The following is a 24,363-nucleotide window of genomic DNA, read 5'->3' as shown; positions in this document are numbered from 1 at the left end:
TCAGTTAGCAAAGCCATAAGCTGCTGTAAATCATTTTTCAAAGTCAGGCGATACATGACATGACGCTGTATGACAATGCACTCAGTCATGAATATCCATTTGTGGAGAAACTGAATGGCAGTATTTTTTACACAAATTAAGGGGATGGCACAATTTTCATGAACGTATACAATTATGTGGATATAATGGGGAAAAAATGTGTAAATGGAACAGCCCAATTACTTTCTCTCTCTCTCTGTCTCTCTCTGTTGCTCTCCCGATGTCACTCTCTCTGTCCGTCTGTCTGCCTCTCTCTCACTCGCTCTGTTTCTCTAACTGTCTTTCTCTCACTCTCTCTGTCTCTGTCTCTCTAACTGTCTCTCTCTCTTGCTGTCTCGCTCTCTGTTTCTCTCTTTCTCTCTCGTGTGCACACACACATCACATACTCGGTCTTGTCTAATGGGCAGCATCGAATAGTGAAGGTCAGATCTGATGACAAATATCAGGTATTACCAGAAGATTCCAACTGTTCTGCTGATGAATGTGAGTATTTCACGGTGTCTCGTCTTAATGATAGCGTACCTTTTTGAGTGTGTATGTTCATGTATTCGAGCACGATGACAGGAGAATGTGGATGGTAGAGTTGGACGAGGTCATAATTTGTGAGTCAGACGTCATTAGGGGCACGGCTAGAAATTCCAGGTCCCCTGACAAGATATGACCGTGCCGCCCCCCCAATATTATGATGCTTGTTTGAAGGACCCCCATATTGGTTTGGGCACCATAAAAATGCCTTCTATCATGCTCAGTTAATAACAGTCCTGTTTGTAGATATGCACACACACATACACACACACACGCATGCACACACACACAGACCCTTATCTCTAAACTTATTCTGTAAAGGTTAGGCCTCATACACAAAAGCAGCCATAATACTTTAAGAAACAGTTTTAGTAGTTACACATGGTTCACTTTCCCCCACTGTGCATTTATTCTGCATGAATTCACCATCAGAATCAGAATCAGAAACACTTTATTTGTCGTTTCATTTCATGCACTTGCACACATGAAATGAGATGAAACATCGTTTCTCCCAGCTCGAAGCAGTGCAACACAAGGACAAAAACACATCCAAAAACTACAAGAGCTACAAGAACACACATAGCCAAACTAACACATATATCTAAACTAAAAAAAAAAAATCACTGTCCAGGAGAACCAACGCCAGCCATGAGGACTGTCGGAACTGCCAAGTCTGCATGGGCTAGCAGTTAGCTTAGTCTGCCCAGCTTCTGTGTCCTGTCAGACCGCCCTTGGTGTTTCCTTCTCGGGTGCAGCTCCAGCAGGGCCATGGTCCCTGGGCTCACCAGACACAGCAGACCAAGCTCTCCCAGCCGATCCAATGCCAGCTCTCCCAGCCAGACACCTTCGACACACCTCCCCGCACTCCACACTTCCATCCATCCATTCTCCAAACTGCTTATCCTGCTCTCAGGGTCGTGGGGATGCTGGAGCCTATCCTAGCAGTCATTGGGCGGCAAGCGGGGAGACACCCTGGACAGGCCGCTAGGCACAACGACACTAAAAACACAGTCGGGACTAGACGAGGCCACCGCCAGACCGCCCTCGGTGTTATCAGAACTGCCAGTCTGCATGGGCTAGCAGTTAGCTTAGCCTGTCCCACTTCCACACTTTGTAGCTAATGTAGCAAATTTAAGGGGCAGCCGGGAATCCGCCGCAGCCGGTGCGTGAACCCGGGTCGCCCGCCGCACTAACCAGTCAACTAAAGGGTCCGACCCCTTCAGGCCTATAATATCCATTTTTACTTCAATGGTTTACCTTCAAACCAAATTAGTGTTGTTGATGATACAGTAAACTTTTGTGTCTCTCAACAAAGGAGTTGTTACACTGTGTCTGTATCTAAAAAGAGACACACTTTTTCCTCCTCAGTCTGTCCCTCTTTTGAACAAAGGCCAAAGTGCAGCAGTATTTCGGCAAGTGTGCTGTCAAAAGTTACACTTTTAGAGTAACTGCAGACGTTACAAACCATGACACTTTTACTCGGTGTCTGTAGAAGCGATCCAGTTTCATGTCTCGGTGATGGTTTTGCTAGATTCATTGACCACGGTTCATTTGTTTGCATGTGTGTGTGTGCGTGTGTGTATGCATGTGTGTGTGTGCTTTTTCTGTAGACTGGCTGGATGATGTGGAACTGGTTGGTGTCAGCCCTGGCAGTGGGGAGCTCCGTGGTTTTATATGATGGTTCACCGCTGATGCCCACACCCAATGTACTTTGGAACCTCACAGACCAGTTGGGGTGAGTTAAAAGACACACACGCACACACATATATGCTCTCGCTCTCTCACTCTCACACACACACATGCTCTCTCGCTCTCTCTCTCACACACACACACACACACACACACACACGCTTTCTCATTCTCACCCTCTCACCCACTCACTCTCACTCACTCACTCACTCACTCACTCACACACACACTTTCTCTCTCACTCACTAACACACACACTCTCTCACTCATTCACTCACTCACACACACTCTCACGCTCACTCTGTCACTCTCACTCACTCACTCACTCACTTACTCTCGCTCTCTCTCACTCATTCACTCACTCATTCACTCACTCACTCACACACTCACGCTCACTCTCTCTCACTCACACACTCTCACAAACACACACACACGCACTCTCTCTCTCTCTCTCTCTCTCTCTCTCTCTCTCTCTCTCACACACACACACACACACACACACACACACACACACACACACACACACACACACACATCCCCATTAACATACACATGAGCACTAAACTTTCACAGGCCTAAAATACAGACATAAGTACAATTACACACTGATGACTAAGCAGCTACACCCGACACAAACAAGCTGAAATCCACACAACCACACGTGTGCCTACCACACAAATGCACACAGACATGGAGGCTAGGCAGAGTTTGTTGTACTGTGGCAGGTCAGGATAGTGGTACCAGGGTAATGAGAGGACTGCACCACTGCATTTTAATGCTACTTGTTTTTTTGCTGATTTGTGCTGTTCTGTTCTAAAAGTGTGTTATCGCTACCAAAAACTGTCACACCCCCTTAAATGATCCCTTTTTCAAAATGGCCTCACTTATGAGTTTTTTTTTTAGTTTTTTTTTTACATCTTGTATGGTATTAGGTCCTTGTGAGGGCGGGAAAAAAAAACAATTGCAAAGGCAACACAACTTACTTCTAAAGTGCGTTGTGGAGAAAAGCCAAACAAATTCTACAATTTAACTGCCACTTCTCACCGTTTAGCCAACCAGCTGCCTTCAAATTGAAGAATCGGATCCGGCCTGATGGCTGGTGGGCTGCCAAAGCAGCAGATAGATTAGACCAGCTGTTTTTACTGTCATCATTTAGCAGAGCCGGCATCACATTGTGGGTTATTTGCCAGAGAAGTTAACGAATGGCAGGTATTCCACTTGGCTGGTTGCTTCTCCGGGACACTTAAACATTAACGGGAAATTTTAAAAAGTGATATAAACACATGGGGAGAGCAACGATTTAAGGACCGCCAAATGATGGCTAATTATCAGCCGTAGCCAAAACGCTCTAGCTAGTGGCTGGAGGCTGATGGTAATTTCCCTCACTTAATGAATCAACTTGGCAAGTTTTGTGTGATGACTGTGTTGTCATGCCAGCCGCTGATGTGGAGGAGAGAGAGGAAGTGACTTTTGAGTTCACGCTGGTTGTGTGGAGGAGGCAGCATGCCGGTGACTCCATCTCGTCTTAGCTGAGTATTCAAAAGCTCAAAATCAGACCCACCACATAACATCTCCACTAAGCCTGTATGCTGTATTCTCCTTTCAAACTACACATATAGTAGGGGCAGCAGGCAGTGACCGGGGACCGACCGGGGACTTCCAGTGTGGGAAGATGGTTGCACGAATTCACTTTTATAGTGGCCTCGCCCAGTACCGTCCGTACAGTGTCTTTGTCCACATAAGCTTTGTCTTCGTTTGATGGCTGGGAGAGCTGGCGCTGGATCGGCTGGGAGAGCTTAGTCTGCTGGGTCCTGTGGGCCCAGGGACCAGGGCCCTGTACTGCCAGGACACAGAAGCGGGGCAGGCTAAGCTAACTGCTAGCCCAGGCAGACTGGCAGTTCTGATAACACTGAGGGCGGTCTGGCAGTGGCCTCGCCTGGCGTTGACTGTGGTCTTTTTGGTGTCGTCGTGTGTAGTGTGGGGGTGTGGGTTGAGGGTGTCTGGCTGAGGGAGCCTGGTCTGCTGCGTCCTGTGGGCTCAAGGACCATGGTCCCTGCCTAGAGCTGCACCCGAAGAGGAGACACCGAGGGCAGTTTGACAGGATGCAGAAGCGGGGTAGGCTAAGCTAACTGCTAGCCCATGCAGACCGGCAGTTCAAACAGTCATCCTGGCTGGCGTTCGTTCCCTTGGACGGTGATTTTTTTTAATTTAGTTTGGATATACACTCACCGGCCATTTTATTAGGCACACCTGTCCAACTGCTCGTTAACGCAAATTTCTAATCAGCCAATCACATGGCAGCAACTCAATGCATTTAGGCATGTAGACATGGTCAAGACGATCTGCTGCAGTTCAAACCGAGCATCAGAATGGGGAAGAAAGGTGATTTAAGTGACTTTGAACGTGGCATGGTTGTTGGTGCCAGACGGGCTGGTCTGAGTATTTCAGAAACTGCTGATCTACTGGGATTTTCACGCACAACCATCTCTAGGGTTTACAGAGAATGGTCCGAAAAAGAGATAATATCCAGTGAGCGGCAGTTCTGTGGGCGAAAATGCCTTGTTGATGCCAGAGGTCAGAGGAGAATGGCCAGACTGGTTCGAGCTGACAGAAAGGCAACGTAACTCAAATAACCACTCATTACAACCGAGGTATGCAGAAGAGCATCTCTGAACGCACAACACGTCGAACCTTGAGGCAGATGGGCTACAGCAGCAGAGGACCACACCGGGTGCCACTCCTGTCAGCTAAGAACAGGAAACTGAGGCTACAATTCGCACAGGCTCACCAAAATTGGACAATAGAATATTGGAAAAACGTTGCCTGGTCTGATGAGTCTCGATTTCTGCTGCAACATTCGGATGGTAGGGTCAGAATTTGGCGTCAACAACATGAAAGCATGGATCCATCCTGCCTTGTATCAACGGTTCAGGCTGGTGGTAGTGGTGTAATGGTGTGGGGGATATTTTCTTGGCACACTTTGGGCCCCTTAGTACCAATTGAGCATCATGTCAACGCCACAGCCTACCTGAGTATTGTTGCTGACCATGTCCATCCCTTTATGACCACAGTGTTCCCATCTTCTGATGGCTACTTCCAGCAGGATAACGCGCCATGTCATAAAGCTCGAATCATCTCAGACTGGTTTCTTGAACATGACAATGAGTTCACTGTACTCAAATGGCCTCCACAGTCACCAGATCTCAATCCAATAGAGCACCTTTGGGATGTGGTGGACCGGGAGATTCGCATCATGGATGTGCAGCCGACAAATCTGCAGCAACTGCGTGATGCTATCATGTCAATATGGATCAAACTCTGAGGAATGTTTCCAGTACCTTGTTGAATCTATGCCACGGAGGATTAAGGCAGTTCTGAAGGCAAAAGGGGGTCCAGCCCGGTACTAGCAAGGTGTACCTAATAAAGTGGCCAGTGAGTGTATATGTTAGTTTGCATGTGTGTGTTTGTGTAGTTGTTGGATATGTGTTTTTGTCTTTGTGTTGCACTGCTGTGGGCTGGGTGAAATTATGTTTCATTTGACTCCAGCTTTAACGCCAGTCTCCTGGTCGAGTAATGGCAGGATTAGCAATCCCCCCCCCCTTTTTTTTTTCTCCGTAATTGTATTTGGCCAATTACCCTACTTTTCCGAGCTGTCCCGGTCTCTGCTCCACCCCCTCTAGTGATCCGGGGAGGGCTGCAGACTACCAAATGCTCCTCCAATACACATGGACTCGCCAGCCGCTTCTTTTCACCTGACAGTGAGGAGTTTCACTGGGCGGACGTAGCACATCGGAGAATCACACTATCTCCCCCAGTCCCCCCCCCCCCCAAATAGGCGTCGCGACCGACCAGAGGAGGTGCTAGTGCAGCGACCAGGACACACTCCCACATCCGTCTTCCTACCCACAGACACGGCCAATTATGTCTGTAGGGATGCCCGACCAAGCTGGAGGTAACACAGGGATTCGAACGGATGATCCCCGTGTCGGTAGGCAATGGAATAGACCGCTAAGCTACCCGGACACCTTGCAGGATTATCAATCTAACATGAATGTGTGTTAACGTGCAAAGTCACTGAATACTTACCTCACAATAGTAGCTTTGCTGTCCTCGTGTAGTACCTCTCATGCAAGTCGTAATTGAAGATAACGGTTGCGATGATAAAATGTAGTAACGACAATGAGGAAAAATGCACTGCGGTACCAAGAGAATACTCTAAATAACTGAAAAATATAAAAATACAAACCCGTTAAGACAGTTTTCAGTGGCTCGGGAGCCCGAGTGTGAAGACACAGCAGTGCATCATCGGCGTGATGTATGACGAAAAGGTGAGGATGCAGACTAGTGCACATATGATGTGGCCCAGTTGTCGGACATAATTGATTAAAGCAAAAGTGTTTGTATGCCAGTGGACAGATGAATGTGAAAGGCTCATCTTGTGCAGAGAAGGGGAGAAAGACAGAAAGATGCTTTGGGAGATTGAGAGAGGGTGGTGCCTCTTCAGAAATTGGGCTTTTAAATTCTCCCTATTTAGCTCCGGAATTGTTAATGTGTTTGCCTAATTGATAACTCATGCGGACTCCTGCGCGTACACACACACGCTGCACAGGCCATGAATAAAAATGTGTGGTGATTATGTCAGCGCTCTTGGAACTGACGCACTCAGCAACTTATTATGCAATAAACATCAGTCATTGCTGCTAATTTAACTTGAGAGGGGAAGGGAGAGGAGGAACAAAGAACGAAGCAGAGGAGGAGAGAGGGTAGATCAGGGTTCAGGAGTAGAGGACATGAGAAAAGAGGCGAGGAGGAGAGGGAAAAACACGGAGAGGGTGTGTAATTCGTGTACAGACCAATGTTCTCAGATTTAACAAAAAAAGTATTTTATAATGTCTGACAAAAACCCACATGGACCATGTAGTTTGGTCTGTAATGTGTCGCCAGTTCTCTTCCCACATTTTTAATAATTAGGATTTCCATTTCCTGGTGTATGTCAATGGGCAGAGCGTGACACTGGTGGAGTCGGGGGTTTTATCCTCTGCACGGCTCAGTGGATAACATAATAGTGCTAAGACTGCCAGGTTTACAGGGGATCCATTCTCATTCCGACTATCTATGTCAAAAATGCTTGCGCTTATGGGCAAATGGATTATATCCACTTTGGGTGTGGGAAGATGCCAGGGCAAATTCACGTTTTCAGTGGCATCACCCAGTGCCGGTGTGGGAAGGTGGCGGCGTGAACTTACGTTTGCGGTGGCCTCACCCAGTACCGTCCATGCTGGGACTTTGTCCACATCTGCATCTAAGTTTGTGTCTTCGTTTGATGGCTGGGAGGGCTGGCGCTGGATCGGCTGGGAGAGCTTAGTCCGCCGCGTCCTGTGGGCCCAGGGACCACGGTCCTGCCTGGTGCTGCACCCAAGGAGGAAGCACCAAGGGTGGTCGGACAGGACGCGGAAGTGGGGCAGGCTAAGCTAACTGCTAGCCCATGCAGACCAGCAGTTCCGATAACACCGAGGGTGGTCTGGCGGTGGCCTCGCCAAGCGTTGACTGTGTTTTTGGGGTCATCATGTGGAGTGCGGGGAGGTGTGTCGAAGGTGTCTGACTGGGAGAGCTGGTACTGGATCAGCTGGGAGAGCCTGGTCTGCTGCTTTGTAGTTGGGATGGATGTGTTCTTGCAGTTTGGATGTGTTTTTGTCTTTGTGTTGCACTGCTGTGGGCTGGGGGAAATGATATTTCGTTTCATTCCATGTAGGCAGTTGCATGAAATGAAATGACAAATAAATGTCCCTGATTCCTGATATCAGTGTGATGTCAGAAGAAATCCCAGCATCCTTTACCACAAATGTAAATGTGCACAGATGCACACGTGCATGCGTTCGTTTTTCTGTACCTGTGAAGATCCTTCATTAACAACATTCATTCCCTTGCCCCAAACGCTATTCTTAACTATCAGCACTACATGCCTCACCTTAACCTTTACCTTAACCTAATCCTAATTCTAACCTTAATCCTAAACCCAAATCCTAACCCTAAAATAGACCCTTGAAGAAGGCAGTCAGTCATCTTTACTGTTCACACTCATGTGGTACATGGGTAGTGACAGGCATTGTTGTCACATCTTGCTCTCAAGCTTGTTCAGTTATCTTGTATAGAAGGTTGTAATGCGTTATAAATAGTAATATATAAATAGTTGAGGTGAAAGTGAGGCCAAATTCACTGTCCAAGAGAGCAAACGCCGGGATGACTGCCGGTCTGCATGGGCTAGCAGTTAGCTTAGCCTGCCCCACTTCCGCGTTCTGTCAAAATGTCTTCACTTTGCAAAAATGTTCTCACTCTTTCAGTTCAAGAGTGAAATTGGTGCTCACAAATATAGCTGAACAAGAAAACACACACACGTGCATGCGCACAGACACACACACACACTGAACCTCCTTATTGACTACCGTAATGGGCTGCCCGGCTCAGACAGTGTTTAGGTGCAGTGATGTGTGCCGGGTGGGCCATTTCAAGCCAGGGGGGTTATCTGTCCCCATAGCCCAGTGTTGTTGACACTGATAATGAGGTTGTGAATGTGGGGCAGATATTTTTGAAGAAGGCAAGGCTTATAGGTTTTAACCTCCGGTGTCTACTGGCTGCGTTCGTTATTCTTCTGTCTCTGGCAACAGAGAGGCTTGAATATGAATCAGTGCTGCTGTTCTACACCATGTCCTTGTAGAATAAGCGTCTCGACTGCATCCCGCATGTGCCCCAGCACTTGTTCTTTCTAGAAGTACAACAGAGAAGAAACAATACAACGGCAAAAAGACAACTTCACAAAACAACTGGAAAAAGCAGAATGCTAATGTCTCATGAAAGCTCGGAGTTTGCAAACATAAGGCTACGTGACCAACACTACTACTACTACTACTACTACTACTACTACTACTACTACTACTTCTACTTCATTATTGTAGCCTGAGGTTTTGATCTTGACTTTATGCTTTTGGGTACTAGGTTTAAAACAGAAGCAGATCTCCCAGCAGAGACGTAGCTCTCAGAGGGCCCTATTTAATCGATCTATCGTGCATGGTCTTACACCGCATGGTGCAAGGGCATTCAGGGTGTGTCCAAATCCACTTTTGCTAGCTAAACGGTGCATAATCTGGGTGCACCGTAAGGCACAAGGTGGAAAGGGGTTGTACTTAGTCTCTTAATCAATCATTCGTGTGTTTTGGGTGTAACACAAATGAAACCAAACAGTGTCATCTCCCATTTTCCTCATCTTATTATCTGAATAGTGCGCCCTTTAAATAGCAGGAAAGTACCGCGCCATTGACTTAACACCAGGTTTTTGTTGGTCAATGGCGTAATCCCCCTCCACTGCCTCAAGATGGCAATGCGCCAACAATGCGCCTGACCAGACCTCATTTTAAGACCAACATGCCCATGGGTGCACAGATGGGTGCAAGTTTATTAACTTATTCTATTAAACCCCCCCCTTTTCTACCTGATTGTACTTGGCCAATTACCCCACTCTTCCGAGCTGTCCCGGTCGCTGCTCCACCCCCTCTGCCGATCCAGGGAGGGCTGCAGACTACCATGTACACCCTCCGATACATGTGGAGTCGCCAGCCACTTCTTTTCACCTGACAGTGAGGAGTTTCGCCAGGGGGACGTAGCATGTGGGAGGATCATGCTCTTCCCCCCAGTTCCCCCTCCATCCCGAACAGTTGCCCCGACCGATCAGAGGAGGCACTAGTGCAGTGACCAGGACACATACCCCCATCTGGCTTCCCACCCGCAGACATGGTCAATTGTGTCTGTAGGGGTGCCTGACCAAGCAGGAGATAACACGGGGATTCGAACTGGCGTTCCCCATGTTGGTACAGACCTCATCTTAAGACCAACACCCCCAATCAAACCTGCACTATGACTTTGCGCCGTTTTGCACTGGGTGTTTAGGGAGCTAATGTACCATGTACAACACGACCAGTCATGAGACCAGTTAGTGTTGATGGCGGAGAGGGGAGCGACGGGTGGTCCTGAGAGGCCAAAACTTTTAACTGTCGAGAAACCTGAAGGTGTCGCTGGCTTAATTCCACCAAACATCTGTGACGGGAGGCGCCATGATTATAAACAATGATAAATGACAAGCCTTCTCTAAAATATGTGTTTCATCCAGAAGGCTCGTCATCAAGACAGCTGTTACTTCTTATCCAGGTCTTCCAGGGAAGGGACAATAAATGCTCTCCTCTTCCTCATCTGGCTCTCTTTAAAATGACCATGAGCAAGGCAGTGTAATTGCATTAGAGTTTGAACACTTTAATTCCAAAGATCTATGTGAAATAAAATGTCAGATGAGTCACCAGTGACGTCATACTAGCTCCTTCCCTACTCTGGAAAAAAACACAAAAACAAACCCAAATCATCCATGTTTAGCTGCTATGCTGAAGTGTGTTTGGATATTGGGTATATGTATAGATATTGGTTAAATATATTGTCTTAAATATTCCATCAATAGAAAGTATCAAGATGGACATTTGTTTATTTGTAATTTTTTTAGGTTTGTTACCAAAACAGGAAATAAATAATAAATAAAGAAAAACGCCCTCCCTCCAGGCTGCACAATGTGGATGGATGGATGGATGGATGGATGGATGGATGGATGGATGGATGGATGGATGGACTGTGCATGTCGCTCTCTCTCTGATATGCTCCCCTGCAGTTTTTTTCCCCCAACCAGCTGCATTCAAATTGAAAAATCAGATCACTACCAGCGTCTTTTCTCTGTATTACACCAGAATATTCTTTATACAGTAATAGCATATGCGTAACATGACATGTTTTACAGTGGTGCATGTGTAACACTGGAAAAATATGTTTGGCTGTTTGAAGCAGGCAAGACCTCAGCATGCCCAGGTAATCCTCCATGGTTAAGTCAAGGTTTTAAAAAGAAGTGCTGTAGTCAGTAAAACCAAGATTTATAAAAGACGTAATGCCACAGGTGAATTATCAAGGCAGCGGAGAGGGACTTACTGCCGTCAGCAGTTCTAGGAACTGGCCACAGAGAGACAAGGTCTGCACAGCACAGTAACTTCTGTAGTTTACAGTGCACAGTTGCTAGAAAAGTGATGCAGTTATTTATTGTAATTGGCCAAACAACTGGATTCATTAACGGTAAGATCCCCAACTAACTATCGCTTCCCTGCCAAATTGTCTCGTGCAATAAAACTCACCAACCGTTGCCAAAGTTCACCAGCCTTGCATTTTAAATAATGGCTAGTGCTGATTTCTTTTTTTCCCCCCCATGAAAAAAAAAATAGCCCAGCTGAGTGTGAAGTGGCCAGGATGAGAGTCAGCACCTCCAAGTCTGAGGCCATGGTTTTCTCTCGTAAAATGGTGGATTATTCCCTCCGGGCTGGAGATGAGTTGTTGCCTCAAGTGAAGGAGTTCAAGTATTTCGGGGTCTTGTTCACGAGTGAGGGGAGGATGGAGCGGGAGATTGACAGGGGGATCGGTGCAGCATCAGCAGTAATGCGGACGTTGTACCGGACTGTTGTGGTGAAGAGGGAGCTGAGCTGGAAGGCAAAGCTCTCAATTTACCAGTCAGTCTTCGTTCCAACCCTCACCTATGGTCATGAGCTTTGGGTAGTGACCGAAAGGGTGAGATCGCGGATGCAAGCGGCTGAAATGAGTTTCCTCCGTAGGGTGTCTGGGCTCAGCCTTAGAGATAGGGTGAGGAGCTCGGACATCTGGAGGGAGCTCAGAGTAGAGCCGCTGCTCTCCCCACCTGCCGCCCAATGACTGCTGGGATAGGCTCCAGCATCCCTGCGACCCTGAGAGCAGGATAAGTGGTTCGGATAATGGATGGACAGATGGACTTGGGGCAGTTACTCATGTCTGTCCAGACGTGAGAAAAAATGTCAATAACTTCCTGGTCACAACAAATCAGAAATGTTAAATGACAGATGACAACAAATATCAATTTTCTCACGTTCTATTTTACAGAACAAAATCAAAACCACGAAAAACAGCCCATTGTTGGTTTTCCGATTTGGGGTTTGAAATCGGATATAAAATGATCGGATGATACACAGATAGAAGATAAATGCCCTCAAGTGGTTTTAAACATCAGCTGATGTATTCACCCAACAGGAAAGAGTAATGGGAGATGTCAGTTGAGGAAGCAAAGAGTTTAAAATATCAGTGAAAAAATTGCCCATGTAGTGAAAATCAATGAAGGGTCTGTGAAAAGAAAGGGAGATGGATAGAACTTTTTCTGTCCAGCTATGAGAGGAGTGTTGAACCAATTAAGCGCCAATGTCGCCAACCCAGCTAAGCGTTCCAGATTGTGACGTATGGTAGGAAAAATAACTCCAGGGAAAATCTGATGTCATCATCTTCTTCTTCTCCTTCTTCTCCTTCTCCTCTTCCTCCTCTTCCTTGTTTTTCTTCTTCTTCCTCCTCTTCTTCTTCTTCTCCTTCAACGACGATAGCAACAATAACAGACTGGGTATTGGACATCCTAATTGGGGCCGAAGCTGTCAGAATGCGGGAGCGTCTGGCAGCTCTCGGAACCAGACTTTTATTGAGCGTCCTCTGTTGCCTTGAATCTTATTACCCAGCAGTACTTCCTCATTTCAGATTATTGACTTCATATCACAATTAAACTAATCCCTGTCTCACAGTTTATGTTGTTGTTGTTTTTTTTACTTGTACAATTTTACATTTTTTTCAAAGTGGAGGTGGTGGGATGGGGGCATCTTTTTTAAAGGTTATAACTGCCGTAGGGCCAGAAATTGTACTCGACAAACCATCAATTTGGGGGAATTGCTTGTCACAGGCTTGATGCTTGGGTGGAGGAGGGAGTAGCTGGGGCAGTAAAGAGGACGATGAGTAGAAGATGGGACTAAGGGAAGAGGAAAGAGCTGAAAAGCCAACTGGGACATGCGCTGAACCCCCTCCCCCCAAGGGAAATGGGAGCATGTGTGCTTGGTCGTTCCCTTTCCGTTTCCTCCTATTACTTCCGTGCTTTGCCGCATAGCCGTAACTCATTTAGGAAAGGTTCTTCTGGTGAAAGGGGTTGCTGTCGTGGAAGTCGGCATCTGCCCTGCACTGATACTCATCACAAGTCTTTCTTCTTACACGGTTGGAGTCACAGTTGTAGTCTCGGACGGCTTTACAGTCATACAATGGAGAGCAGATAGATCAAGTAAATGATGATTGACAAAACCCTATTTTCTTGAACCTTCAATTCCCATGAGGAAACACTTAGCAGAAAACCTTTTACAGGTACTATATAATGGAGTTTTCATTGCAAACAACTTGGTTTCGTTTACACTGAATCTTTCTTACCAATACACATTGGGTGTCCCCTTGAGGTCTAACAAATGTTGACCAACCCCAACTCTAACCCATTTCCTACCTCAAAGAACATTTGCAAAACCTTTTTTTCTGGAATATTTTGAAAATTTTATTATTTACAGTGGCTTAACATTGTCTTCTTTCTCTCTTTTTATAGGCAGGCATGGCACATTACTGCCACCAATTGTTGAAATGCAGTGTCAATATTTACACGATTCCTTTCTCTGGCATTTTGTTTTGTCGATGCTGTATTATGTTCAGGCTTCTGTTTCTCTGCTTTTGTTTCACTTCCTTCGGTAGGCATGTTGTCTTTTTCTTCTTCTTTCTTTTTGGGGGGGGGTTATTTGCAGAAGTATGTAATACGTCACCCCTGTCTTTGCGATGTGGATAAGTGTCCTCCTGTGTATGCTGGAAGAACATGTGATGCAAACAATACGGAGACCCACTTTTATTACTGTGCTCTGTAACACAAGTGGTCAAAAACTACATTGGGTGTCTTTTTTATTTTTATTTTTGGAGTTTTCCCCCTTTTTCTACCCAATTGTACTTGGCCAATTACCCCATTTTCTGAGCCATCCCGGTCACTGCTTCACCCCCTCTGCCGATCCAGGGAGGGCTGCAGACTACCACATGCCTCTTCTGATACATGTGGTGTCACCAGCCACTTCTTTTCACCTGACAGTGAGGAGTTTCACCAGGGGGATGTAGCACGTGGGAGGATCACGCTATTCCCCCCAGTTCCCCCTCTCCCCTGAACAGGCGCCCCAACTGACCAGAGGAGGTGCTAGTGCAGTGACCAGGACACATACCCACATCCGGCTTCCCACCCGCAGACATGGCCAATTGTGTCTGTAGGGATGCCCGACCAAGCCAGAGGTAACAGGGATTCGAATTGGTGATCCCGATGTTGGTAGGCAATGGGGGCGGGGGGCAGCCAGGAACCGCCACAGCCAGGAACCACCGCAGCTAGGATGCGAACCTGGTTCTCCCACAGCATGGACGACTACGTTAACCAGTTGACTAAAGGGTCCGACCCGTTAGCCAAGGGCTACCAAGTCTATTCATCCGTGGTCGTTACACTAACCCCCTCCTTCGGGAAGCGCGTCCCTGCGTTTCAGCATATCCGCTCCCTCACGTCTCTGGGAGTACGCGCTTCCGATGGCCTCACGCTCTCACCATCCCACTTCTGGCACCAATGTAGGGAATTCGCGGTACAGCCAGGAACTGCCGCAGGCAGGACACGAACCTGAGTCTCCTGCACCACGGGCAACAGCGTTAACCAGTCGACTAAAGGGTCAGACCTGTAAATTCTTTATTCTATTGGATGTCTTTTTCAGGAAAAGAAATGGGAGACTCGTCAGAAGGGAATCAGAGGTGTGATCCCTTGGTTTGCAATAGGTGCTGTGTGGACAAGGTACGCAGTGTGGTACCAGATTTAGAAGTAAAGCTCTTAATGAAACAAGGCACAAAAAAAAGTGGACGCTAGAACAGCGCTTTATGCAGAAGCATGTGACCCCCCCACCCCACCCCACCTTTGGAAAAACAGCATTGTCCCATGCAGCAGCAGCATCCGAGTGTTACAGAGGTCTGGAATTGAAGGAACAGACCTCTAACACAGACAGCAGCAGCAAACAGACACATCACTCACGCAGACAGAAAGCACAGAGTGAGGATGATGTGTAGCCAGAGCTGTCACAAATGATGAAGATGCGGTCATCAGCAAAAGAAAAACTGAAAGGCATAAAAGGCTCAGCAGAGAGGCCAGGGCAAGACTAACTTAACCTGTTATTGAGAGAGTGAGCCTTCGAACAAAGCCAACCAACTCAGCGACAGCGGTTAGTCAGATGCTAATAAGGAAGTGTCTAGTTTGGAATTAAAGTAAACTGCAACGGGGCATCCGGGTGGCGTGGTGGCCTATTCTGTTGCCTACCAACACGGGGATCACCGGTTCGAATCCCAGTGTTACCTCCGCCTTGGTCGGGCATCCATCCCTACAGACACAATTAACCGTGTCTGCGGGTGGGAAGCTGAATGTGGGTATGTTTCCTGTTCGCTGCACTAGCGCCTCCTCTGGTCGGTTGGGGCGCCTGTTCAGAGGGGAGGGGAACTGGGAGGAATGGCGTGATCCTCCCACGTGCTACATCCCCCTGGCGAAACTCCTCACTGTCAGGTGAAAAGAAGCGGCTGGCAACTCCACATGTATGGGAGAAGGCATGTGGTAGTCTGCATCCCTCCCTGGATTGGCAGAGGGGGTGGAGCAGAGACCGGCACAGCTCGGAAGAGTGGGGTAATTGGCCGGATGCAATTGGGGAGAAAAAGGGGGATGAAATCAAAATAAAATAAACTACAGATTTGGCCTCTCTGATGTCAGCAGGAAGACTCTTTACAGAGGAAATTGTAAGAAAATGCTCTGCAACCCTCTGACTTTTCTGTCTCTCGTGGAGTAGAGAGGAGCCCACGCCTCGGGGTCAAAGTTTGTCTGACTCTACACATGGCTTTATAAGCTAATAAGACAATATTTATATATTACTTTAAAGTCAGAGCTAGCATGCCGGTAAAGGGCGGCTGGGGTGGGTGTGGTATAACTCTAGTTTTCCATCTGGAGGCTCTGATTGTGAGACCGTAGCATGTCTGGGAAAAGGACACTGCACATTTTCTGTCCTCTGGATGAAATAAACAGAAATAAGGGTCTCGGCATCGGCAATCAGGAGGATAGATTGGATTTTGCTGATGTTTCAACGGTTGGGGGGAAGCAGTCTTGCTGATCCCTCCAATGTTTTACTCAAGAGAAAGTCTGATGAGAAGCAAGGCCAATTACCAATTACACCACTCTTCCGAGGCGTCCCGGTCACTGCTCCACCCCCTCTGCCAGTCCGGGGAGGGCTGCAGACTACCACATGCCTCCTCCCATACATGTGGAGTTGCTAGCTGCTTCTTTTCACCTGACAGTGAGGAGTTTCACCAGGGGCACATAGCGCGTGGGAGGATCATGCCAATCCCCCCAGTTCCCCCCCCCCCCAAACATGTGCTCCGACCAACCAGAGGAGGCGCTAGTGCAGCGACCAGGACACACACCCATATCTGGCTTCTCACCTGCAGACACGGCCAATTGTGTCTGTAGGGATGCCCGACCAAGCCGGAGGTAACACGGGGATTCGAACCGGCGATCCCCGTGTTGGTAGGCAACGGAATAGACCGCTATACTACCAGGATGCCCTATGTTAACCTCTTTTGAGCTGCACTTTTATCTGATTGGTCATGGGTGTGGCTTACTGATCTAGGATCTTCAGGCCTCATGTCTCTTTACAACACACACACACACACACACACACACACACACACACACACACAGCTTCGCATATGGTCTCCATCCTAAACAGCTAATTAGCTGCCACACCTGGCCATCTGCTCCCAATCAGAACAGAGTGAATGGAGCCTGTTGCCATGGAAGCCAATGGCGATCAAACCGAGGCACGAGGTGGGCAGAGATGATGGACAGGAAGGTGTGTGACTCTGTGTGTGTGTGTGTGTGTGTGTGTGTGTGTGTGTGTGTGTGTGTGTGTGTGTGTGTGTGTGTGTGTGTGTCTGTGTGTGTGTCTGTGTGCGCGCGTGTGCATGCATGCATTTCCTCTCTGTGTGAGAGAGAACTACAAAAGTAGAGGATTGAAAGGTAAAGGCCGTGCCTGTCTGGACACACACACACACACACACACACACCCTGTCACCATTATGCTCTGTCACCCTACGTCAGTGCTATTTTCATCAAATGAGGCTTTTTGTGCACCGGTCCACCTCCAGTTGAGTCTCGGTGTCCTTTAGTTCCCCCCGCATCATTTTTTCTCCTCCGCTTTATCGTCATCAGTGATCAGATCTGCTGATGACCTTGAACCTCACACGCACAAATTGGATGTTCCTCTCTCCGTTTTGTTTTTTCCACTGTTAATTATAAAACCAATTGTACCCCAATTCTCCTCAGACAGAAAGACAACATCTTCAGAGAGATGGAAAACAGACAGATTTTAAGATGGATGGAAAAGAGATGACAAGCTAGATGGAAGATAGGTGGATAAATAGAAAAACAGATGGACAAATGGAAGACACAGACAGATACATGATGAATAAATGATGGTTAGCTGGATGGATGGATAGGTTTAACACAGTCAGATGTAACAATAGAAAACACACAGATAAATGGACAGACAGAGACGGAGTGAAACGGACAGATGGACAAACAGACGACTGACGGAGTCTCAGAACTTCTCAAAGTTATTTTTTTGGCAAAAGCTGAGACGGTTATTTGAAGTATTTAAAGGGGTTATAAAGTTGTTGTTTTTTTTTACATGGTCTCCCCTCCCCCCTTTTTCTCCCAATTGTACCTGGACAATTACCCCACTCTTCCGAGCCGTCCCGGTTGCTGCTCCACCCCCTCTGCCGATCCGGGGAGGGCTGCAGACTACCACATGCCTCCTCCCATACATGTGGAGTTGACAGCCGCTTCTTTTCACCTGACAGTGAGGAGATTCACCAGGGGGACATAGCACGTGGGAGCTACCCCCCCCCCTCAAACAGGCGCCCCGACCGACCGACCGATCGACCAGAGGAGGCGCTAGTGCAGCAACCAGGACACATACCCACATTCGGCTTCCCACCCGCAGACACGGCCAATTGTGTCTGTAGGGACGCCCGACCAAGCTGGAGGTAACACGGGGATTTGAACCGGCGATCCTTTTTACATGTTTCTGAGCTGGAAACGTGTATGTGTTGGTCTAAGGTGGTTCACCTGATTGTCCTCATGATAAATTCAACAACAATCTCGGCATATCGCACGACCATTGGAGGGAGGAAATCTGCTTCTTCTCATGTCCGGGGGGAAACGCTCATCACGGTGAACCACCTCTGGGTTGCTGACATCATACTGGGGCATCAGAATACTGAGATCCATGTGACGTAGCCGGCACACCTGAGTTTCAGTGTGTTAGACCACTAACATATGAGGCGGGAAGGAAGCCAGCTAAACTCTTAGGGTAGACCTATGAATCAGGAATCAGGAACAATTTATTGCCATTTCTTAAGTGTACTTGCGTACACAAAAGAAACAAAATTCAGTTTTCCCCAGCCCATAGCAGTGTGACACAAAAGACAAAAACACATCCCAAATTTCCCAAAAACGACACCACCAAAAACATACAACAACAGAGAAGAAAGCAAAAAGAAAAAAAAACCCACAGTTAACAACACGGTCCACTCAGTGCAACACAGTCCAAAAATTCCAATGTCCAGGAGAAGGAACGCCAGCCAGGATGACTGTCAGAACTGCCGGTCTGCATGGACTAGCAGTTAGCTTAGCCTGCTCCGCTTCTGCTTCCTGTCAGACCGCCCGCGGTGTTTCCTCTTCAGGCACAGCTCCGGTCAGGGCCATGGTCCCTGGGCCCACAGGACGGAGCAGACCAAGCTCCCCCAGCCAATCCAGCGCCAGCTTTCCCAGCCATCAAACGAAGACAAAACAAACAGACGCAGACGTGGACAAAGACACTGCATGGACAGTACTGGGTGAGGCCGCCGCTAATGTGAATTCGCGCCGCCATCTTCCCACGTGGTACGGGAGAAGTTGTGATGAGATGCTCTACTAGAACACTGCCATCTTCAGTCTAACCCACACCTCCATCACTGTCCTCTACATCCACACCCCTTTATATCCTTTATACATTGACACCTCCATCCCTATCCTCTACATCTATACCCCTTTATGTCCTTTATACATGGACACCTCCATCACTGTCCTCTACATCTACACCCCTTTATATCCTTTATACATGGACACCTCCATCACTGTTCTCTACATCTACACCCCTTTATATCCTTTATACATGGACACCTCCATCACTGTCCTCTACATCTACACCCATTTATATCCTTTATACATGGACACCTCCACCACTGCCCTCTACATCTACAAACCCTTTATATCCTTCATACATGAACACCTCCACCACTGCCCTCTACAACCACACCCCTTTATATCCTTTATACATGGACACCTCCATCATTGTCCTCTACATCTACACCCCTTTATGTCCTTTATACATGGACACCTCCATCACTGTCCTCTACATCTACACCCCTTTATATCCTTTATACATGGACACCTCTGTCACTGTCCTCTACATCTACACCCCTTTATATCCTTTATACATGGACACTTCCACTACTGTCCTCTCCATCTACACCCCTTTATATCCTTTATACATGGACACCTCCACCACTGTCCTCTACATCTACACCCCTTTATATCCTTTATACATGGACACTTCCACCACTGTCCTCTACATCTACACCCCTTTATATCCTTTATACATGGACACCTCCACCACTGCCCTCTACATCTACACCCCTTTATAGCCTTTATACATGGACACCTCCATCACTGTCCTCTACATCTACACCCCTTTATATCCTTTATACATGGCCAACTCCACCACTGTCCTCTACATCTACACCCCTTCACATAATTTTTTTAATTATCGATAGACTATGGCAAACTAAAAACATGTACTTATTTAATCTGCAAGGCAATTCATTATTGTTTTGTAGTGCATCTAATTGATCTGATGGGTGGAAACCCAGTTGCCCAAGGGTGACAGGTAAGGGCTGCAGACGGACTGCAAAATGCGACATTTGATCATCGGATTAAGAGCTCAGGGCATGATGAAGGGTGTGTGTCACTCACCTCATTCCTCACTTAGACTATTAGTTGTCAGGGTTTTTCCTTTCACCCCAACTGACCCCACTGACATCAGCCCATCCACCTCGCCCTGTCAGCGGCCTCCATTACAACCCATCGATTGGAGAGCTGACCGCAGTCTCTGTGGTGAATCAATTCTCCGATTGAGCGTCCAATGCCTGTTTTGTCTGACGCGGTTCTCTTTGTGAGACATGGACACTAGAGATGCTCCTTATGTCTGGTAGGGAGCGCTGCGTAGCATGGGAGATGGTTCATTAGATTCACTTTAAGTGTGTCAAAAAGACAAAGTAGAAACAGAAGAATGCATTCACAGACACATCTACACACACAGACACATCTACACACACATCACTGGCAAGCTTGCATAATCAAAAGCAGCTTAAAGACAGACCCCCGCATCCAAAGGTGGACTTGAAAGGCCTCTTTGTTTTAAAAGCGAGGCGACGGTTGAAACAAAGCGTGCCGGCACAGCGTCACGTGGAGCGCCTTCCCTTGTTGTTGTCCATGAGGAAGTCTTTCATTTCCACACGAAGGAGAACAATACACCAAACACTTTGCTTCCTGGATCATACACACTTCCTTCCCGTCAATAATTCCCTCCTCACAGCTGTTTCTCTGCCCGGCATCGGAAAAATGAATTATTGTCTTTATTACACAAGACTGTCAGTGTTTCATTTATTTGGAGAAATTTGACAAGAGAAAAAAGCCCCCCCCCCTTTTCTCCCCAAGTGTACTTAGCCAATTACCCCACTCTTCTGAGCTGTCCCGGTCTCTGCTCCACCCCCTCTGCCGACCCGGGGAGGGCTGCAGACTACCACATGTCTCCGATACATGTGGAGTCGCCAGCCACTTCTTTTCATTTCGCCTTGGAGACAGCACATGGGAGCGTCACGCCACTCCCCCCCCCCCCGATCAGGCGCCCCGACCGACCAGAGGAGGCGCTAGTGCAGCGACCAAGAGACATACCCACATCCGGCTTACCACCCACAGACATCTGAAAATTCTGTCTGTAGGGACGCCTGACCAAGCCGGAGGTAACATGGGGATTCGAACCGGCGATCACTGTGTTGGTAGGCAATGGACTAGACCACTACGCTACATGGACACCCCCTATAACCTGCTTGTTTTAAGTGACATCTTGCTTCACATTCATGCCCGTTTTACGTTCATTCATGTGCGGCGTCTTCTCAGTATTTGTGTTTTATCCTGTACGTGCTGAGGGTCTGTCAGGCGGTGGTGGTCGCAGACAGCAGCAGCATGATGCTAAAACATGTCTCTCACTTCTCAGCATCATGTACCACAGAGCAGGACTCTGCAGCTTCAACCCAGTCTGATCAATTCTCTCTTGTTTGTTTGTATGTTCGCTTAAAACTCCAGAAATACTCATCGCAGAACAAAAAGAAAGGTACCTTTACAATCAGCACTTTCCAAGGATTGCACAGTTCGAAAAATATTTCAAAAACCAGGTAAAAATTTTGATTTGTTTGCAAAATTGAGTTTATTTTGTGGCGATTTGCGGTGGCTGATTGTGTTGGGGTACCTCTGCTAGTATATATATATTTGTAGGAAAAAAACTTTTTAATATATGTTTAAATACTTTTTTTCCCTACATCTATATTGATATTCCGCTCCTCATTTGTTGATCACTTTTATCAACACCACTGACGGTGTCCGGAGAAAACCCCCCCCACTATATATATATATATATATATAAAGGGGGGGTGGATGTGTAAGTAGCAGGTCACTAACCATCTTTTTTTTTCATTTTTTTTTTCATATAAGAATGAAAACTGGACATTTGATATGTTCTCTTCCTCGATCATTAATTAATTTTACATTTCGTGGACACAGGCTCAGTGTAGGTTATGTCCCTCGTTTCTGTTTTTCTGAAACAGACCCAACATGGATTTAGAAGAGAAAAGACTAGCGTGTGTGTGCTCCTGGTCCTTCACTTTCACATTTGTAGATGGATATAGGGACTCAGACCCGTGGCCACTGAGTTCGTCTTGTCATTAACCAGGGCATCCATATGATTTGTCATTGCAGCAGTCTCTGATTCCCCCACCAAAACAGTTTCAACCTGCTAGTCAGAGTTGGAGACTGAGGGAAGTTTTTTTTTTTCCAAGCTCCGGAAAGAATGTCCATTTAATCCTTTTATATTTGAAGCAATTGTCCTTCTGTTTCTCTCTCAGCATCACTGTCTTTGGTACCGGGGCCAAGTGGCTGTCTGTGCTGGAGGAGAGGAACCTCAAACCTGGTAAGACGTGTGCGCACACACACACACACACACACACACCTCCCTACCTGTCGGAAGTGTGAGTGAGTTGCTCAGGTGAATGTGGTGATGACTGCAGGAAAGTGGATTGACTCATCCGAGTCTCGTTTCTGTCTTTCACTGTTGTGTGAATCAGTTAGTCTCTGAATCACATCTTCCTATATGGTCTTTGGGTATATACCCCCCCCTTTTTTTTTTTTTTGCTCCTCACTTGTACCTGTCCAAACTCCACTCTTCCGAGTCATTCCGGTCGCTGCTCCACCCCTTCTGCTGATCCGGGGAGGGCTGCAGACTACCACGTGCCTCCTCCGAAACGTGGAGTCACCAGCTGCTTCTTTTCACCTGACAGTGAGGAGTTTCGCCAGGGGGATGTAGCACGTGGGAGGATCACGCTGTTCCCCCCCAGTCCCCCCCCTGAACAGGTGCCCCGAGCGACAAGAGGAGGCGCTAGTGCAGGGACCAGGACACATACCCACATCCGGCTTCCCACCCGCAGACACAGCCAATTGTGTCTGTAGGGATGCCCGACCAAGCCGGAGGTAACATGGGGATTCGAACCGGCGATCCCCATGTTGGTAGGCAACGGTATAAACCGCTATGCTACCCGGATGCCCCGTCTTTGGGTGTATTTAAAAGAAAAAAGGGGGGTATCCAGGTGGTGTGGTGGTCTGTTCTGTTGCCTACCAACATGGGGATCGCCAGTTCAAATCCCCCTACTACCTCCGGCTTGGTCGGGCATCCCTACAGAAACAATTGGCCGTGTCTGTGGGTGGGAAGGCAGATTTAGGCGTGTGTCCTGGTCGCTGCACTAGCCCCTCCTCTGGTCGGTCGGGGGAGGGGGAACTGGGGGAGAATAGCCTGATCCTCTCACGCGCCACATCCCCCTGGTGAAACTCCTCACTGTCAGGTGAAAAGAAGCGGCTGGCGACTCCACATGTATCGGAGGAGGCATGTGGTAGTCTGCAGCTTTCCTCGGATTGGCAGCGGGGGTGGAGCAGCAACTGGGATGGGTTGGAAGAGTGGGGTAATTGGACAGATACAATTGGGGAGAAAAAGGGAGGGGTTCTGATAATTAAAATGGACTGTCACCGACAGCATGTGCAGATTGTATTTTCATAGTCAGCCTCAGCTTCCTGCAGAAAGGCTGGGGCTGCTAACAGCTTTGTGCCATCACATATTTTGTCATCGGTGACAATTACCCCTCTCCTGGTTTTCCGCGGCGCGGGGTATCTGCAGAGAGGGTGACATTTGGTACGGGTATCTGCAGAAACCCCGCAGACATTTGATCATTTTGGCTGCTTAACATTGTCTCATTCACTGGAAAACACGCTCACCTCGGAAAAATGTGTTTTCCAAATATTCTGACTCACTCCTTGGTTCACCCATCAAGCCAACCAGCAGCACTTCTATCACAACACAACATAACACAACACAACACAACACAACACAACATCACCTTTTGAGGTGGTGTGCAGCTCACTGCTGCCCTGCATGTGCTCTTCCATGAGAAGGCAAAGGAATCGCAGGTGGCTTTGGCATAAAAATTGACATTTTGTCTGAATAAGAGCGTCTGGTGAGCTTTTGCACCTCTCTTACCCTCTTCCTACCCTCTTCCTACCCTCTTCCTTCTCATCCTCGTGCCCCCCCCCCCAAGAAAAATTAGCAGTGATCTCTGATGTTTAGCACACATTCAGTTGCTCGGCATCTCAGTTCCCAACATGCTAATATATAATCACCGCAAATCTTTATT

The 24,363-nt window shown here is 47.6% G+C and overlaps 1 protein-coding gene across 1 annotated transcript in view; it reads left to right on the top strand.

Moving 5' to 3' along the window:
* aacs (acetoacetyl-CoA synthetase) overlaps positions 1-24,363 on the top strand; it is a 113,261-nt gene that overhangs the window by 69,746 nt on the left and 19,152 nt on the right. Inside the window, exons 10-11 of the mRNA XM_056283611.1 lie at positions 2,175-2,299; positions 22,531-22,595. Of these exons, the coding sequence (XP_056139586.1) occupies positions 2,175-2,299; positions 22,531-22,595 (190 nt within the window). The remainder of the gene's footprint in view (positions 1-2,174; positions 2,300-22,530; positions 22,596-24,363) is intronic.

This window comes from Lampris incognitus, chromosome 1 (assembly GCF_029633865.1).
Source record: "Lampris incognitus isolate fLamInc1 chromosome 1, fLamInc1.hap2, whole genome shotgun sequence".
In the NCBI taxonomy this organism is placed as follows: Eukaryota; Metazoa; Chordata; class Actinopteri; order Lampriformes; family Lampridae; genus Lampris; species Lampris incognitus.
Note: the sequence above shows the minus strand (reverse complement) of the source record. Positions and strands in the feature narration are given on the sequence as shown.